Source organism: Thalia democratica, chromosome 1, assembly GCF_965202585.1.
Source record: "Thalia democratica chromosome 1, ktThaDemo2.hap1.1, whole genome shotgun sequence".
Lineage (NCBI taxonomy): Eukaryota > Metazoa > Chordata > Thaliacea > Salpida > Salpidae > Thalia > Thalia democratica.
This window is the reverse complement of record NC_139165.1, coordinates 60,191,530-60,210,765: the sequence shown is the minus strand read 5'-3', so window position 1 is coordinate 60,210,765 and position 19,236 is coordinate 60,191,530. Positions and strand designations below refer to the sequence as shown.

The 19,236-nt window shown below is 25.1% G+C and overlaps 1 protein-coding gene across 3 annotated transcripts in view; it reads right to left on the bottom strand.

The window, feature by feature from the left end:
* Positions 1–304: 304 nt before the first annotated feature.
* Positions 305–19,236, bottom strand: part of LOC145830662 (uncharacterized) — a 60,955-nt gene continuing 42,023 nt past the window's right edge. Inside the window, exons 12-21 of one of the 3 annotated variants that reach the window (XM_082938282.1) lie at positions 18,416–18,579; positions 17,892–18,009; positions 15,656–15,829; positions 13,064–13,244; positions 10,825–10,979; positions 9,954–10,018; positions 7,357–7,550; positions 6,814–6,898; positions 3,865–4,032; positions 305–1,169 (exon numbers count right to left, since the gene is read on the bottom strand). In XM_082938282.1, the coding sequence (XP_082794408.1) occupies positions 787–1,169; positions 3,865–4,032; positions 6,814–6,898; positions 7,357–7,550; positions 9,954–10,018; positions 10,825–10,979; positions 13,064–13,244; positions 15,656–15,829; positions 17,892–18,009; positions 18,416–18,579 (1,687 nt within the window). In that variant the 3' untranslated portion in view covers positions 305–786. Of the gene's footprint in view, positions 1,170–3,838; positions 4,033–6,813; positions 6,899–7,356; positions 7,551–9,953; positions 10,019–10,824; positions 10,980–13,063; positions 13,245–15,655; positions 15,830–17,891; positions 18,010–18,415; positions 18,580–19,236 lie in introns of all 3 variants that reach the window. The other 2 variants (XM_082938283.1, XM_082938284.1) reach the window with 2 other exon arrangements.

Sequence of the window (19,236 nt, the reverse complement as noted above, 5' to 3'; positions counted from 1 at the left end):
TAACTGATTATTTTTTATTTTAATTGATATTACAACAAATTCTAAACAAATAAAATGGCATACGTCTAATTTATATATGTATATATAAATAATTTTACTCAACTACAAATATAAAACAACACAAAGAAAAGTAGCAATTGAAAAACTTAAAAAAAATTTAAAACTAAGTTATAATAAGCTGCCTTAATTTCAATACTTTATTAAAAACTAACTAAGAAAATTCAGCTGTTGTCACAAAAAAAATCTATAAGATTTTTTGACAGAATTAGTAGTTCAACATTAAAAATAACTTAAATAAGCTTTGAGATAAAATGAAAACGATTTTTTAAATTACTTTTTAAATAGAGTAACACATTAAGTTTTAAACGTAGTACAAAATGGCTAAAAAAATAACTCTAAATATATTGAAGGGTTATGTTAACTCGTTAAATGCAGCGTTGAAAATTATAAAAACAATGAGCTAGTTGAGTAAAAGGCAGAAAAATATTATGTGCAAATATTTTGCTTTTAATTAATTTATTATTAATTTTAGATTGCTATTAAAATTTCTTAGATGAACTTCGACATGACTACAAGCTCTGTAAAATCAGAACAAAATACAATTTAACCAGACTTAGATCTTTTAGTTAAACAGCAGGTTTTGCTTAAAAAGTATCTATTTTAATATTTAAGGCAAAAAAACATTAGTACAAAAGTTAAAACTTTATCGATAATAAAACGTTTGCATGATTTAGAAGAAAAGAAATGATTGTGTAATTATTAAAATATAAACTATACAAAAAAGCATTAACTGGTTTTATTACATTCTTGTATGTTGTCAGACTTAAAAAAGTTACTAACTTTATTGTTCGTATTTTTTCTATAGTTTTTTGCTGGAAATAGTTTACTATCATTTATACAACGTTGAGTATGCTTATTCTTACAATTATCTATAGTTAACTGGAGTTTAGAAGTTTCAACCACTGAGTCATTGTAAATTTTATGATTTAAACATTTACAATTTTCTACATAATTTGAAAAGGGTTCTGAACTATTCATTGTAGAAACTTCTACGACAGTCTTGTTGCTTTTAGGACTAATTTCTCTTTTTACTTGCCCATCAGTTCGTGAACATCTGTTTAAACTTTCACTTGAAGATTTTTGAAGCAATGAGGTCATCTTAATTGTACCTAAAAAGTAAAAAATAACTACTTCGAGATAATAACAACTTAAATTCTTAAAAAAAATAAAAATTTTATTATGACAACTATCAGTAAAAAATTAAAAAACTACCTTTTGCTACTTTATTAAAATAACTAAAACTATTTTGGTAACCAAGAAAAACTGGCCAGAGATGTAAGTTGAGCTCATATAATGTAAATAAGTAACTATAAACAACTTTTTTGGTAATGTGGAGAAATAAAAGAATAAAACCTTGAAACTATGGTCAATAAAAACTAAACAAAGGATAAAACGAAACATGTTTGCTTAGTATTTGACTAATGTTTCGTTTTATCCTTTGTTTAGTTTTTATTGACCATAGTTTCAAGGTTTTATTTAAAGTTTTTTGTAGAAAGTTTAAAGAAAATTTTATAGAAAGTTTTGCTTAGTATTTGAATACTTTTTATTAAATATCGGTTAAGTTTAAAAAAATATTTAACTAGCCTTCTATTAGATTTTAGCCGAATAACAGTGAATATCCTGTGACTTACTAGAACATGTAGAACTCAGAATATATAGATTCAACGATATAGCTATAACAGTTACATAACTACTCAGATTATAATTGATAATTTAAGTTCTTTCAAAGAAAACATCAGCAACAGTCTATAAGAACCAAATCCTGGACTTACATACGCACAAGAGAATCTCGAGTTAACAAAAGATTAATCATAACACCTACTACTTTATTAACTTGAACTCAAATTCCTATATAAGAACATAAGTTTGAAAAAAACATGCTTATGTTGGTCTATTTATAAGATTATGACTCATTTTTTTTAAAATTTATTTATTACTTGAGAAAATTAAGGGTATCTAAGAATAACAGGGTTTCCAAAAAAAATTTTTTTTTTTTTTGAATTACTTCCAGGGGTAATGAACCTGCTGCGTTAACTTGCATTTCAAATATTGAAGATTGAATATGTAGTTTTAGTAAACAAAATAACCATATTTGGAATTGTGCAATCAAGCATAACATTGAATAGTTTTCTCTACTTACATTTATTGTTGTGATTGTTGTTGATAAGACCTAGAGACCGATAATTAGATACATATTGTATAGTTATAAGTGCATGTAAATCTATTAGTGTATTTTTATAGCTTAATATAAAACTTATTTTTTGACCAATATTTGATTGTTTTAGAGTTCTTTGAACATTTTATAGTTCACACTATTTAAAGTTTTAAAGTATTTTTCACTTAAACTTAAATTGTTTTAAAATTTTATTCATTCCAAGTTATTTACAAAAATAAAATATATATTTGAAATAGTGTTATTATAATAGTGTCTTGTGATTCTTTTATATAATAGATATATCACCTAAACTGTCTTGTGTGATTTATTTAAATTATTCTCAAATATAATCTAGTATTTATTAGATAGTAATCAAACAAGGTAGGATTTAATTATGGTGAGTAGTAGGAATAAATTAAGTGTACCAAATTCCATACCTTACACAGGTTTTTAAAAAGACAAGTTTAATTTCCATTTTTAGTATAAAACTTAATTTAGGGTAAAAAACTGTCTTAAGTAGTATAAAAATATTAAAAAGGTACATTAATGATACTTTAAAAGAGTTTTATAATTTTTTATACTAAAAAGAACTTTAAATGATACAGAAAAAAGTTATTGTATATGATAGTTTTTTTCGTATCTAATCAATATTTTATCAATTTACATGTAAAAACTGATCAAAGTTCCAAGTTTTTTTTTCAAAATTTTCTAATTACAGTTTATTTGGCAACCCTGGAACGATTTATATTTTCGGAATTTAAATTGTTAGAATTTGAATAATCGTGCACTAAGTTAAAACAGTATATATATACGTTTTTAGATAAAGATATTAATTAATTCAATACTGTCGTATTATGAATGTAAATTTAGTATTATAAAGATAGCTCTGAATTTATTTTTGCAAAAACTACTATTTTGTTCAATTCTTTTTCATGATAATGTATTAATTACTTATGAAAAATTTTCAGTCAAAAACTTTTTAAATTCAAAAAACACGCATGTAATTTTCTTTTTTAATTTGAAATATACATAAGATATTAAAGTCTATTTTGACTACATTTTCCTAGGCTACTGTGATTGGAAAACTAAAAAGTTACTAATAATAAGTTAATAAATAATGAACTTCACCGCACGACCAACAACAACAGCATCCGAAACAACCTGTTGTTGTTAGTCATGCGGTGAAATTTAATGTCTATTATCGATGGCAAAAAACATCTCAATTTAAATGATGATTGGCCGAAATAAATACTGGCTAATGATAAATAAGAAAATAAAATAATATAGTTTCTTTATGATTAATTGTTAAACAACCTACCCGCAGATTTTTAGTTGTTTCGATAAAGAACTATTAGTTTTAGAAGTCAAATGGTATGAGCCTAAAATATTGTATTCAAAAATATGTAGCCTAATTTTATTTAAAGACACTTATAAACAGATAAGAACTTTATCAATCATAGTTAGAATTTTAGTAATTTTAATTATCTGATATGGTTGTTTTTAATTTAAACTGTTGTAAATTAAAATTACTGTAATACTTTTTATCAATGTCAAGGTTTTTGTTTTTGAAAAACCTAATATGAAAACTTTGGTTGTTATACAATCAACTCAATTCAAAATTACTTTGCAAAAGTAAGCTAGCTTTTAACCTTGCGCAGAATCAGCATTGACTTTTTTCATTTTCGATCTTCTTTTTCTATACATACAAAGAACGCATAACCAAACTAGTAAGGCTATTACAACAACTAGCATTCCGATTAAATAGTTGATGACACTATCGTCCAAACTACTTATCCATTCTAAACTCGAGTTCCAATCTAAAATACACAATTAAGAAAGATAATTTATGTCTGTACAGTAATTTAGTCTCAAAATTTCAGTTTATAGATCATATAAATAAAACATTTAAAATATATATTTCAAATATAAGATGTAACACTAAAAAGCATTAAATCCTATAGATCCTGATAAGCTAAGCTTATCTACCTGGACAGCAGGGTTGCCACAAGTCAAGCTGAGAAAAATTTCCTGACTTTTTACTAAAATTTTCTTGACTTTTCTAAATAAAACTCTTAATTAAACTTATTGTAAAATACATTATTAAACACTTGAAACTATATTAAGATCTCAATCTTATTTTTATACAGGTTAAAACAACAATTTGTTTGCTGAATTCACATATTACGAACATATTAAACACTTGAAACTATATTAAGATCTCAATCTTATTTTTATACAGGTTAAAACAACAGTTTGTTTGCTGAATTTAATCATCTAACTTCCATTACATCACTTGTACCATCTGTGTATGACTGATGTATTTGCAATATTATTGCCAATAAACAGCTCTATTAGCAAAATACTTGTATTTTCAAACTTATAAAGACAACTTGTCTGAAAAAGACACAATATTTTAGCATTTTCTAAATATAAATGTATCTAAATAAACGAAAAGATATATAAGGAACTTTTACAATTAAAACCTTAAAATAATAACTAACTTTTACAACTAAAACCTTAAAGCAACAACGTACTTTTACAATTAAAACTTTTAAACAATAAATAACTTAATCAAACACAGTTTTTTTTACTATAAGTACTCAAATTGATTTTCTCTGTTTCTTTATTAGCACTTTAACCTCTTCGTCATTCCATACCGCTTAATTTAAATCGTTCTCATCTGCTGCCGCTACACTTGTCGAAGAGTCTTTTCTCTAAATCTAGCTACAGTTTGTAGGTTTCATTTCTTTTTTTTGCACACATTTTATTTATTTATACCAAATGAATGCATTGGAAATTTTTGTAATTTTGTAAATTTCTAGGAAAATTTTGCAATTTTAGTTAGACTTAAAATGTTTTTTAATTAAACTTTTAGCATTTGAAGGCTCTGAAAAATAAATAATTTTGTAAATTTTAACTAACAAAATCCGATGTTTTTTCAAACTATGTCAAATTTCCTGACTTTTGTAATTATTTTTGTTTTTCCTGACTTTTCTTACTATGTGACAACCCTATAACAGTGACGGGGGAGCTTAATTAAGTAAAAGGAACGAGTTAATATGTTCGTGTGTTCAATTTAAAAAAAAATTGTTTTGATATTTAAAAACTGATAAATACATTTCTGTACGAAATTGTATAGGTAAATACTAAAATCTACAAATCTTAATTAAATTAACAATACTATTAGATTTATTGTGCAACATTTGGAATTACGTGTTAATATGGTAATAATGTAATTTTTTAAAAGAATTAAAAAAGTGTAATTTATTTTAGTGTATTAGTTACAAGAATTTTGTATGTTTTCAAATTTTACCAATTGCAAATATGTTTATATGTTTCAACTTAATAAAATTATTAAGTACCTTATAGTTTTCTATCCTTAGCATGAACTAACCTGTTAGTATTATGATTTTGCCAAATTGATAGTTTTAAACTATAAGTTTTATTTTGTTTGATTGTTACACATAATTGCCAGTTTTATTTCAAGTTTAGCGTAATGTCTTCTTTTATGTTTATATAAAGATTTTACAGATTTTATCATTTAACTGAGGATCTCGTTCGATTATTTCAAACGAATGAAACATTAGTTTGACAATACATTTATAATCTTGAAATTAAAAAATTACAAACTTTATTATAAAAGTTTGTACTTTACAAAAAAAATGAAAACTTTTATTAGAAAAATTACAACATAAAAAATAGTTGTAAATTAACTGCGGTGTTCATATATGTATACATAAGTATAATTTAGTGGTTATACAAATTAAAAAGTAATATTCAGTTTAATTTTCAATTATTAAGCAACTTTAAGTGTATATGCCTTATAAATTACACCTATTGTGTACAAAAGACTATTACATATTACCCACCGACAAGTGAATTTTCCTACCCCTAACTTAGAACATTGAATAACTATATAAAATCTATTGATTTATAAGTAAAAAATATATCATTTTAAATTGTACATAAAATAAACAAAAATAAATATTGGTGTGCCATAAAAGATATAAAATCTAGTATAATTCACCTAACTAACATGCTTTTATTTTACTTATTAAGAAAAGTAAACACCAATAAAGTGTAAGTGTTAAAAATATAAACTTGTCTTATTATCAATTTTGTCAATTTTAATGCAACAACATAAAAGTATAAAAAAAATCATACAAAAATCACAAATTGTAAAAGTTTATAATTTGTTTCTAAATTGTATATATATATATATATTGTAAATATCGATTTGTTTATGTTTAATGGTTTAATTTGTGTCTTTTCAGATTTTTTTGTAATAAATTTAGTAAAAAATAAAAGAGTCTAAATAAGGATGAAACCGGTCGTAGGTTGTGTCCGATGTTGATGTTAATGGTCGTGTTGTAAAGTTCATTATTTATTATTAAACATCTCAACTTAGTTGATAATAGCCGAAATAAATACTGGTTTTAAATTTGGTTTGATTATTTTTTATGACATAGACGTTTTGTTTCTACAGCAGAAAAAATTCTCCTTTTAATTATTTGGACCAGTAAAATACTAATATCAATTTACTAGTAAATAAATGCAAAATAAAATACTTATTTAAATAAAATCAAAATTCAACTCACTAGAAACTACTTTGACACGAAATTGTATTTTAGATACACCAAGATGGTTACTGGCAATACAAGAATAAATTCCAGCGTCATGGTACTATGTAAAAAATAATTTAAAATGAACTTTTTTAAACACAAAAAGTAACATCTTTCGACAAAAATGCAGTAAAAATAAAAATTGAACAGTTTTATCGTAAATTTTTTCAACATTGTCAACAGTAATTTAAACAATCTTATGTTTTTAAAAGTTTACTTTATTGATTGAGCTTTTATTATTACCTTACTTATTCATGTTAAGTTTTGTTGCAAATTATTTATTGTTAATCATTAATTAAAATTAATTACGAAGAGTTATTATTTTATGGCAAGCAGTACTTCAATACAATTAAAAACTAGAAATTTCATTAACTAAAAAACTATGGGCCTAGTAATTTTGACTATTTTATATGTAAAATTTGATGTTGTTTACATACATAAGGACAATACTTTCTATATTAAGTACTCATTTTTTTAATTTTCGAACAGAATACTATTTTAAGACTAAATATAACTTACATTTACATCATAGACAATAAGCTGTCTGTTACCATTAGTGATAAAATGACGAATTGAGGTAACTACATCTTCCTCACCAAGCAACCACTTAATAGAAGGATATGGCCATGCAGTGGCACTGCAGTACAAACTTAAAGTATTTCCCAAACGTTGTTTAACTTCATTTATTTTTGGAAGTTTAATCGAAGGAGCAACTGCCAAAATAAATAAAAATATTAATATTATTAAATTACAGTTATTATAACATATCTAAAAACATTAAAATAATAATTATCTGTTGATATTCTACTTTGAAGACTAAACAAGGATAGCTAAGTTTCTTAAACAAATACGCTAAATTTGATCACAGAAGTATTTAAATAACTTTTTATTGATAAAAAAATGTTGCTATTCTACATTGAATAAATATATACACACAAATTTTATCACTATATAGAGATCTAAACAATTTAGTAAACTGTTAAAATTTTAGTATTTTTTCGTAAATAACAAATTCTACAGTTCAAAACTAGGGTTTTTAATGGAAATGTTGATATGTAGCTTAATGTGTGGTTTAAAAATTTAATCAATATAATGATATATTAATCAGCTAAAGTTTAACAACAGTACTGTAGCAAAACTGGATCAAGTGTAGTAGAGAAGATATATACTAAACTAGATTAAAAGCAATGCCTATTAAGCATTAGGAGTAGACGCAGTAGTAAAAAACGGTGTACTATCCAAAATGACAAGGCGAAATCAAGAGAGAGAGCTCTTTATTAATTTAAAGACGGTGAGAAGTAAAAACAAGTTAGTCGTTATTACTTTACAAACAGAATCTAAAATATTTTTAATGTTTACTGTTTATGAAGAGTTTAAAAAAGTTTATTTGAAACATAAACTAAATCCTAATTTCAGAAGTTTGATCGATTGTTTTTGTCAGATTTTTATGCTAACTATATAACTGTTTTAAAGAATATTTTAAGAAGACTAGATATCATTACAAAGAAGATAGTTTTTTTGTTATATTCATTATACCTTTTTTGAAACGAAAAAGTTCAGAAACCTTAGAAAAAAAGCGTCTCAACTTTTAAATCAAAAACACTTAAAAAAAGGTATTTTGTTTATTAAAAGTTTTCAATTCTGATGAAAAATACTTATTTATAGAGTAATATAATAAAACATTAATTTATTCAAAATCTATTACAAAGAAATAAAGGTCAAACCTAATAAATAATACTTTAAAATGTAAATAACTTGAATAGTAGATTGTAATTTAAGACGTATTAATATATAATCAAAAATAAATCATTTCTGAATTTAAGCAAACAAACTATCACCAAATTATTTTTGTAGTTTACAGTAACTTAGAGTAACTGTAAATGTTCATTTTTCTTAAAGTTTATAAACTGTTTAAAGCTGGTTGTCCATATGACTTATTTTTAATTTGGTGATAGTTTGTTTGCTTAGATTATGAATTTTCAATAGTTTTAAAAATATATTAAACATTTTTAAACCACAGTCTAGTAGCATATTTATTGAAATTTTAAAGTATTTGTTTATTACAAGGTTTTGAGAAATTTTTTCTAGGTTTTTGAAAGAACTAGCTTTTGGGTTCATTTTTAATTTAAATTTAAGTATATGGTAAAACTGTGTTAAATAGTATAACAATATGGAAAAGATGCTATAAAACTTCTTTAAATGTGTTAAGAAAAAAAAAATATGATGACAAATCTTTTTACCAATTTGATAGATTTTTGTGTAAAATCGAAATTTTACTACTTATCATGTAAAAATTGTTCCAGATTTTACAGGTTTTTAGTGGTTTTTGTTCAAAATTCCAGGTATTTCGAAGTTTATTTTTCAATTATTTATTTTAAGTCCTATGATTTTTAACCTAAATTGTCAATTTCCAGGTTTTTTGGCCACCTTGTTATTAGATCCGAATTTTATTCCTTATTAAAAATATCTTATTAAGACTTTATTATATTTCTCTATAAGTAAGTATTTTTCAGCAGAACTAAAATGTTTTGTTAAACAAAAAACTTCCATTTAAGAATTTTAACTTTAAGAATTGAGACAGTCTTTTTCATTGGTTTCTTAATCATTTTTTTATCTTCAAATGATCAATTCTTTATTAAAAAAGGCAAGCTACTTAAGTGCTATTAACCCTATTTTTTAATTCATCTAACGCAGTGGCTTTTTAAAAAGTTTATTAATATACTATAAAACAGCAAGTTTATTAAAGATATATTTTGAAAACAAGTATTAAATTGTCTACATATTTTCGAAATCAAAACTAGACAAAACTACTTCAATAAGTTTAAATATTGACAACTGTTAATCTTCTAGGATTAGAAAAGAACTTTGGTTCTCTTTACAAAGTTACAATAATGCACTTATTATCATAATAAGTATTTACTTGAACCTATTTTATAAACAACCACATTTAAATCAAATATCCAAAAATATCAAAAAAAAACAGTTTTTGTTCTTAGTTTGCACTTAGCATTTTTAGTTATACTTTTAAGTTCAAGATAAGGGTTTTGGAATTTAGTTAGTACAAAAAAATTTCTCTAATTTAGTTATATAGATATAGTTTTAAAAAAAGGACTAACATTGAACTCTAAGATCAACAATAAAGGAATCTTCACCAAACTCTGAGCTTGCCTTGCATTGATATCTGTTTGTAGGATTTTTTTAAAAATAAATATATACATATATAATTATTTATTAAATTATATAACAAACAACAGTTTTATACAGCCGTTTCGTATATGAGATACTACTACGTAATATATTCCTCAGTAAAGCTAAAGTTTATTAAACATATGCTTTATAAAAGAAACTAAATTTTTAGAAACTTAGAATTTGAAAAACATATAGGTATTTTGACGTAGTAATATGGAGGTTTTTGTGCAGCGAGTTAAGTTTGAAAAATACGCTGATTTTAGTTTTGTTATTGGTTTAAGAATTTGTACAATTTTATACAGCGCATTTTCAAACTTAGCTTACTACACAAAACTATAATTAAGTGACTATGAATAACTTTAAAATCTATTATATTAGGATTGAATTCATATTGTCTTGTCGATATATGAAAAAGATCCTCTGAAAATAAAACAATTATTTAAGTATTTCATAATCATTTAATTGTAGTGTGATGAATTTTAGTTGTTTGTTTAGATGGAAGATTAATTTTTGCACTGAATATTTGTACTGTACAATATTTAATAACTACGTCATAGTATTTTTTGTTTAACATTTGTAACATTGTTTAGCAGAGTACAATTTATTTCAAACTATAGCCGTTGATTAAAAACAATAAAATCGTTTACATGAAACGTATGTTCTGTTTTTTCTAATTGATTTTTTATAATAAATTATGTATACACATATATATCAATAAAAAAAAACTTTTACTGAGAGATGTCTAGTAATTAATTAACAGCTTAAGTATAAACGATTTTAGAATAGTAACTATTTAACCTTCCAGCATCTTTAGGTTTAACATGCAGAATTTTAACATTCATGGTGACTGTTGAGAGATAATTAGTGTACCCAAATATATTTTCTTCTGTTAACTGCTGCATATTGATTAATCTTGAAGGAGTCTCTTTCACTGCCCATAAATCACCATCCAACTAAAATAAATGAGTAAAATTTTTTAATGAGTAAAAACTTTTCATCTATTCCATCCATTGAAGCAACAAACACAAAATATAAATGACAACAAAAGTAACAAAACTAATACAAAGTTTGATGTAATGGACTGTTAGTTATATAACTTGATAAATGTTAAGATATCAAGACGAATCAAGTAGTTTGTTGAAATACAATAACAACAATCATTTACAGTACTGAGTTGATAAAATTGACGTTTCCTTGTGGTAATTAAACAAAACATTACTGTAAAATATTTTTTATTTCGCTACACAACTGTGTGATAACGAGAAACGTTTTAGGTTGAAACAAATTTAGTTATTTTAAAGATTGGTGATATTAAGTTTGATAAACATACATCCTAAAAAATTGCAAAAGACACAAAAAATATGTAAAAAGAACTTTTTTATTTACTTTTGTTCATTTCATTTCCAAAAAAAATTATCATAACAGTTTGAGCTTTTTAAAAACTTTTTTAGTTAGTTGATTTTATGGGAGCCGATCATTTCTAACCCGATCATTTTTAACCCGATCATTTCTAACTCAATCACTTTTAACCCGGTCATTTCTAACCCAATCATTTTTAATCCAATCACATCTAACCCAATCATATCTAACCCGATCATTTGTAACCTGATCATTTCTAACCCGATCAAATCTATCCCGATCATATCTAACCCGATCATATCTAACCCGATCATTTTAAACCCGATCATTTGTAACCCAATCAATTCTAACTTGATCATATCTAACCCGATCAAATCTATTCCAATCATACCTAACCAGATCATTTCTAACCTGATCATTTCTAACCTGATCATTTGTAACCCGATCAAAACTATCCCGATCATATCTAACCCGATCATTTCAAACCCGATCATTTGTAACCTAATCAATTCTAACTCGATCATATCTAACCCGATCAAATCTATCCCGATTATTTCAAACCCGATCATTTCTAACCCGATTTAACTTGATCATTTCTAACCAGACCGTTTCTAACTTAATCAGTATTTTTTTAATCTAGATAAAATTTGAAAACAAACTAGTCTTACAAAGCTCTTAATAAAATGGTGTTTTTATTTTTTATTAGAAGAATAAGGATTTTATTGTGTTACGTAAAATATAATTTTAGCATTAGTTAGTATTAAGTTAACATAACTTTAAATAACTATTATTATTTGACTTTTTTTTTTCATTCTACTTTAGTAGACATTATTTTTTATTTAATACAATTTACTAAATAATTTGACAATTTTTTTAACTCTTCTAAGTAGGATTATTAAAGTAAGCAATTTTAATTATCAAGGTTGCCACTCGTTTTTTCAAATTTTTTTCCAGGTTTTTAAAACTACACATTTTTGGGTCTATTTTTAGTTTTAAGTTAATTTCTATTTAAGAAACTGTGTTAAATAGTATAAAAATATTGAAAAGATACTGTTAAGTTACTTTTAATGTGTTTTTAATAAAAAAATTTTTGATGATGACAAAAAACCTTAATTATATGATAGATTTTTTGTTTCAAATCAAAATATTTCAACTGATTGATGACAATAATTTTTTTTTAATGAGTGGTTTGAATGTTGCGATTTAAACTTTTTTCAAAAAAAAAAATTTTAGATAAAAAAAACAAAAAAATGTGTTTTTTTTATTAAAAATTCTTATACAACGTTACTTTACTGTCGATTTTAATAATATATACAGTTGTAACTTTTTTTTAATTGTAGCTTCATATTTTTTTGGAACATGATACATTCCTCTTACAAACGTAATATATTTTGTTTAAACATTTCGGACTGACCGAATTAAGCTATTAATCTTTTTATCCAAAACATTTTTTGGAATATTAATCAGAAGAACATAACTGTATTTAAAACATTTTACGTTAAGTAAAACTAGATAATATCTAGGTTTATAGAAAAAATATTGCTGATTTTGAAAAATTAATCTGAGTTTTTAAAAACTAGGCAATTGTAAAAGTAATGTATTTACTGATCAATATTCTACATACGTATAATAAAACGATAATATAATCTTAGTTTTTAAGACAAGCTATTAAACTAGCCTTGCTCCATCCAAGCACAGGGCGGGGTTCACCTTCTGCCTCGCATAGGAGTTCGACATCACTATTGTTATTGACGACTATTTGCAATTTAGGTGGGTGCCTAGTTATATGAGGTTCACTAACAATAAGCATGTTTATTTGAGTAGAAGTAACTGTACCAAATTTGTTCTTCGACAAACACCTAGACATTTAATTTTCATTAATTGCTTTTTCAACCTTTTAGAATGTATATTTTGGGAAGGCATTTAATAATAACAAACTTAGTTAATTTTCAATACGTTGGCTGCAATACTACTGTTAAGACTATTGACTACTGTTTGAATTTACTGTTACTAAGTTTAAATTGATCAATAGCACAATTATTTATATGTTAGAGTAAGTATTTAAACTAAAAATTTTGGGTAACAATGATCCAAAATAATTATTACATATACATTAGGGTGCATCTGTTGCCCCGAAATTGGAATGTCGCTTAGTAAAATTTTTTGACGTTGGGAAATTACATAAGTAGACAGCACATAAAAATTATCTTTCTAGCTTTAAGCCTGCTAAAGCAAATTACTTTTGAAAATTTTGCTTTGTATTAGTATATTTAAAAAGGGGAAAAAAGATTATTTCACAAAAAACTTATTTTCTCCTACGTTTTTCGAGATAATTACCTGAAACGGTTAGGAAAAGTTTCTTGCCATATTTAGAAAATTCTGTATGAACAAAAGTTTTAAAAAATGAAAAACAAAAATATTATGCAAAAATAACAAAGAAAAACTGTCTTTTTTTCAAATTTTTTTAAACTTTTTTATACAGAATTTTCTAAACATGGTAAGGAACATTTCTTAACCGTTTCAGGTAATGATCTCAAAAAATGTAAGAGAAAATAAGTTTTTTGTGAAACAGTCTTTTTTCCACTTTTTAAATATACCAATATAAAGCAAAACTTTCAAAAGTAATTTGCTTTAGCAGGCTTAAAGCTAGGAAGCTTTTTTTTGTGCTGTCTATTTATGTGGCTTCCAAACGTCAAAAAAAAATTACTAAGTGAAATTCCAAAATTTTCATTTTTGAGGGGCAGCAGTGCACCCTAATATACATTACTAACAAGTACATAAAGAATAGATTAACCTAAAAAGTTGTACAGAGAGTAAATTAATATTTTAAATTTATAACATCCTACACTTTTTTATTGTTCTCTATTGATTTATAATATGAAATAAAACAGAATAAAACATTTCAATGTTAAAAGTATGAAGTTATTCAAAAGACGAGGTTAATGCAAGAGTGAAATTGTAATATAATAATGTAAACTGCTAAACTAAATATTAATATTATATCATTAACTTATTTGTATAAGTAAGTACAACTTAAACATGCTAACATAGAACCTACAGTTTGTCTTTCATTATAAACTATACTTGCGTGGAAATAAAAGTACTAAAACCTGAACGATACGGGTAAGATAAGCGTATTCAACGCAAAGATGTAACGGAAAGTTGTGAAATATTTTTTTTCATCATTTTAAGTTGAAGCTGACTTTCATACACCTACTAAAAATATTCTCCTAATCTTTGTGGATAGTCTTAAAGGAGCTAAGAACTCGGGAGTAGACCCTACGGAAACTCGTACAAGGATAAGTCTTAGTACCAGATAGAGGTACTTAATTGAATAGAAAAAGCCACAAAAAAAAGCTGTAGAAGAAGTCACGAAGGCGGTCAGTCACTGTACGTAGTGTAATTCCAAAAGCTAACAATAATGACAATTCTCGACTGTACCACTTTGCTGATCCGTTAAGTAAATCCTCGTTCTGAAAATTATGGACTAACCGCATGGGTAGCAACCGAATTTTCTACAGTTATTTTCCATTGTTATAACACTTTAAATTCGAAAGTTAATTGCGTTGACACATGAGGTAAAGCTACAGAAACCAGTTTTCAGTATTACCTTAATTTAAGACGAGATAGACTTCCGCAATTTTTTGTCAGTATAAAAGATCTTTATACTCCACTTAATAACCACATCGTCCCTTAAGTTCAGATGCTTATACTCATTAAAAATTTCAAGTTTAATTAAAATATTTACTAAACATTTTTGATTGAAAATGTGGTCTAAAAAATAGTAAAAAATTCACTAATCATCATTATATCGAAAACATTATATATTCAGGGACATTAAAAATTTTTGTATTTGGGTATCCATTTAAACTATAGAGTTTAGAACAAATAAATAGGACAAAGTGATTCTATTTGAATAAGATTTACAATTTGAAAATCCGCTCTGCGGTGAAACTGAGTAATTGTTTATTCTCAAAAATAATAAATTATTAATTATCCGTTTAAACTACTTAAGGATTTCCCCTTAACTGATGTCGGACCTAACGTAGGCTGAACCTCTACTTGATACACTTAAAACATGTCATCAAAATCTAGATTCAGCTTGAGAAATAGTTAAGAACATTTTTTTAACTAAAATATTGTTGATAGCCATTGAATTAATTAGAAACTACTGAGGAAAGTAATACTACGGTTCTCTTAGGTGGGCATTACCTCTTTTTGAAGTTATTTAATTGTATATATTAGTTACAAAATAGGTTTTAAAACAAACCTGTACTTTCCTTGGTGTTCAAAGCCTACATTTCTAATGAAAAGCATAGATGTAGTTACTTGACGCCCATCATAAGTGCGATTGTCATGTGATACCTGCGTCTCTCCACCCCTCAAAACTTTGTCTTCTTTCCACCAAGTAGTACTAATAGATACTTCATCCCAAATCCATTGACTATCATAAAATATTTTTATAAAAACTTTATTTTGCTGGAGCAAATGAAATCTCAATTATACAGCTATTCTAAAAACGTAGCAATATTCAAATACAAAACTGTATAACCTGAATTTTGCCCTTAAATTAAATTTTAGACAAGTATATACAAATCGGAATAATGCTTTAATTTACAAAATAAAAACTATACTTTGGGTTTTACAAAAAAAATTAATGTAAATATTGTGTATTTCCTATAGAACTTTTTTTTATGGTGTCTACCAGGTTTTTAATTGCTTTCCTGTTTTCTGATTTTATTCCATATTTTTTAAAGTACAAGTTTTTTAGTACCTAGTTTATCTTTTTTTTAATCTTAAGATAAATGTTGTTTATTTAGTAACAATAGCTTTATTAAATTGTTGAATTAAGTTGTTAAAAGACCTTGTCATAAATTTGTTTTAAAGCTTTAGCACTGGAATACTATAAATAGTCTTAAAAAACATTTTATTACTTAAAATTGTTTCTATTAGTTTTTTAAAGAACTTCCTATATTCTTTTTCTAGAAGAGTTTGATGAAGATTTATTAAGTTATTTATATACGTAAAAATTATACTTTCACATTGGCAACAACTAAAATAATAATGTGCAAATAGCATGCATTGTTTTATAGTTTTCCGAAAGAATTTATTTCACAACTAAAATAAGATATAAAAGTAAACATTCTTGAAGTGTTTTAAGACGAGTAGCCAACTAAATAAATAAAACTTTTTACAGTAATGAATTAAAATTCTTTAAAATGCTTATATATCGGCGTGTGTCTTTCAAATGTGCGTTAGTTTATATGACCCGCTGTGATATATCTCTTTTGAGCCAAGAAGATATTATCGTTGTCAAAAAATCAATATTGTATCGAAATCATCAAATGAAGTTCTACGTCGTCTAGTGACGTGGCTATTTAATTTACACTGAAGGGCATAGGGGGATTAACACCTTTTTTTTTGGTTTTTGATCTTGTTTTATATAGTTTTTACTAAGCTACAACATGCTTTTTACAGATTATAAAAATTCAAAATAACTTTTGTGATACATTTGGTCAAAGTCGGAGGCAACAATAGGTTCCTTATGGGAGGCCTCAACTAAAACGGCAAAAATCTAATCTAAAAAAATCTATCTTCTCCTACGTTTTTTGAGATAACTGCCTTAAATTTTTAGGTAATGTTCCTTGATATATTTAAAAACTTCAGTTAAAAAAAAAAAATTTTTAATTAAAAATTTTTTATATAAAAAATAAACAAAAAAACATTTTATTTTTATTGTTTTTATTATAAATTTTTATTTTTTAGTTTTTTTAAATTTTGTTCCGACAGAATTTTCTAAATATATTAACGAACATTTCCTAAAAATTTAAGGCAGTTATCTCAAAAAACTTAGGAGAAGATAGATTTTTAGTGATTTCTAGTTATTTGCCGTTTTAGTTTGCGCCTCCTATAAGGATCCTATTGTTGCCTCCGAATTTGACCGACTATATCTCAAAAATTATTTTGAATTTTTTAAATCTGTAAAAAGCATCTTGTAGCTTAGTAAAAACTATATAAAATAAGATCAAAAACCAAAAAAAGGTGTTTTTCCCCCTACCCCCCTATGCCCATAATCGACTTTAAGAAGCAAACGCCGGAGTTCCTTCTTAACAGATAAATTATTTGAAACTGTTTGTCGTTTCTCTATCTTTACTATAGCTAATACTTATTACATATATTACTGATGTAGTGATTTACAACAGTTTATATTACTAATAAGCTATTCAGTTTTTATACAAAATTTATTTATTTCACAATTTATAGTAAAATTACATAACTTAGACTATTTACAACACTAAATTTTACCAAATACCAATTGAGACTACAAATTAAGTTAAATTTAACCAATATTTTATACTTAAATCTTTAATATAATAAAAGAATATTTTTTTAAGAATTCAGTATACTGTATAAACTTCAAATATAAACTGTTCATTGAACAAATAGAAAATTATTTAAAAAACTAAAGATACTATAATTTAATGAAAAATTTTAAGTTAAATAACCTATTGGTTAAAGAAGTCAAAAGAACAGTAGAAGTGCATTCTAAAGTAACATTTTCTCCTATTCTTACGGCATACCGAGGAGGTGGCTCCACAAGTAGGTATGGGACTGGTTGGTTACCTGCGTTTGTAGAATAATGCTATAATAAAAAAGCTACAACAATGTTTAAATTTGTTCAAAATCTAATATATTAAAATATTCATTACTTAATCAATTAGTTTTAGCAGGTTGTACATGCTTACTATTAATATCACAAAAATAAAAGATTGTTTTAAAAGCGTTAAATGTTTTCTTTTTTTTTTTTTTGTAGATAAGTTATTTTAGAAATGTTAATAAAAACAAAATCTTAGTTATCAGTTTAAGATAGAAGTTATTTAAGTAAACTTTGCAAACAGCTTTATTTTTTGTAAAATATCTATAAAAACTATTTCAAATCATGTAGTGATACTATTAAGTTTTGAATTTTTAAGCAAGAAGTTAAGCTTATAAATTAATTTAAAAACATGGCAATACACATAAAACTGACCACACTTTAGTTTGTTTTTCTCAATTTCTATCAAACTCTTCCCCTTTAAATATTCGGGATGTGAGCAAAAAGCACTAACGTCTTCTGATGTATTTCTTAACTTGAAGTAGTTAAGACTCCACATTGAAAAATAGAATAGCTTGCAATCACATAACAAGTTGTTACTATAAATAAAAATTTACAATAACTTTAAATTTGTTTAATCAACTGATAACTAGTATATACTAGGTATTTCAAATTAAAATTTAAGATTTACATTAATTTAACAAGCTTATAACTCAACATAAAGTATTTTAAACAACAACTTTAAGCTGAGAATAATTGTATAATTACAGTATTATTGTTAAAGTTTGGTTTGCACTAGAGATCTACCGGTTCCGGCCGGATCCTAATTTTAAAAATGTATCTGGATCCGTTTTTGATTTGATTTTAATTACAAAATCACATCCGGTTTTAATCGGATTATATTTTTAAGATCGGGTAGATCTAGAGTTTTGAAATATAATATCCAAAAATAGAACATGAGCTAATCATTTGAAACGAATAATTGCCATTTTTTGTTGAAACAAGTAAAACCCTCTGTCGTTGTACGTACTCTATAGCTCAAAGTTATTTGTGCAAATCAACTAACATTGAGCTTTAATATACCAAAGGTAGTTTTCAAATGTGCTATTGTGCCGATGGGATGCCTTATTTTATGATTTTTAGAAAATATCTATTTTTGAACTAAAAATAGAAATAAAAATAATCATTCTCTGAAATTATTTAAGACCAGTTGATTAAAAAACAAATAAAGTTTTTATCATAAGAAGTTAACATTC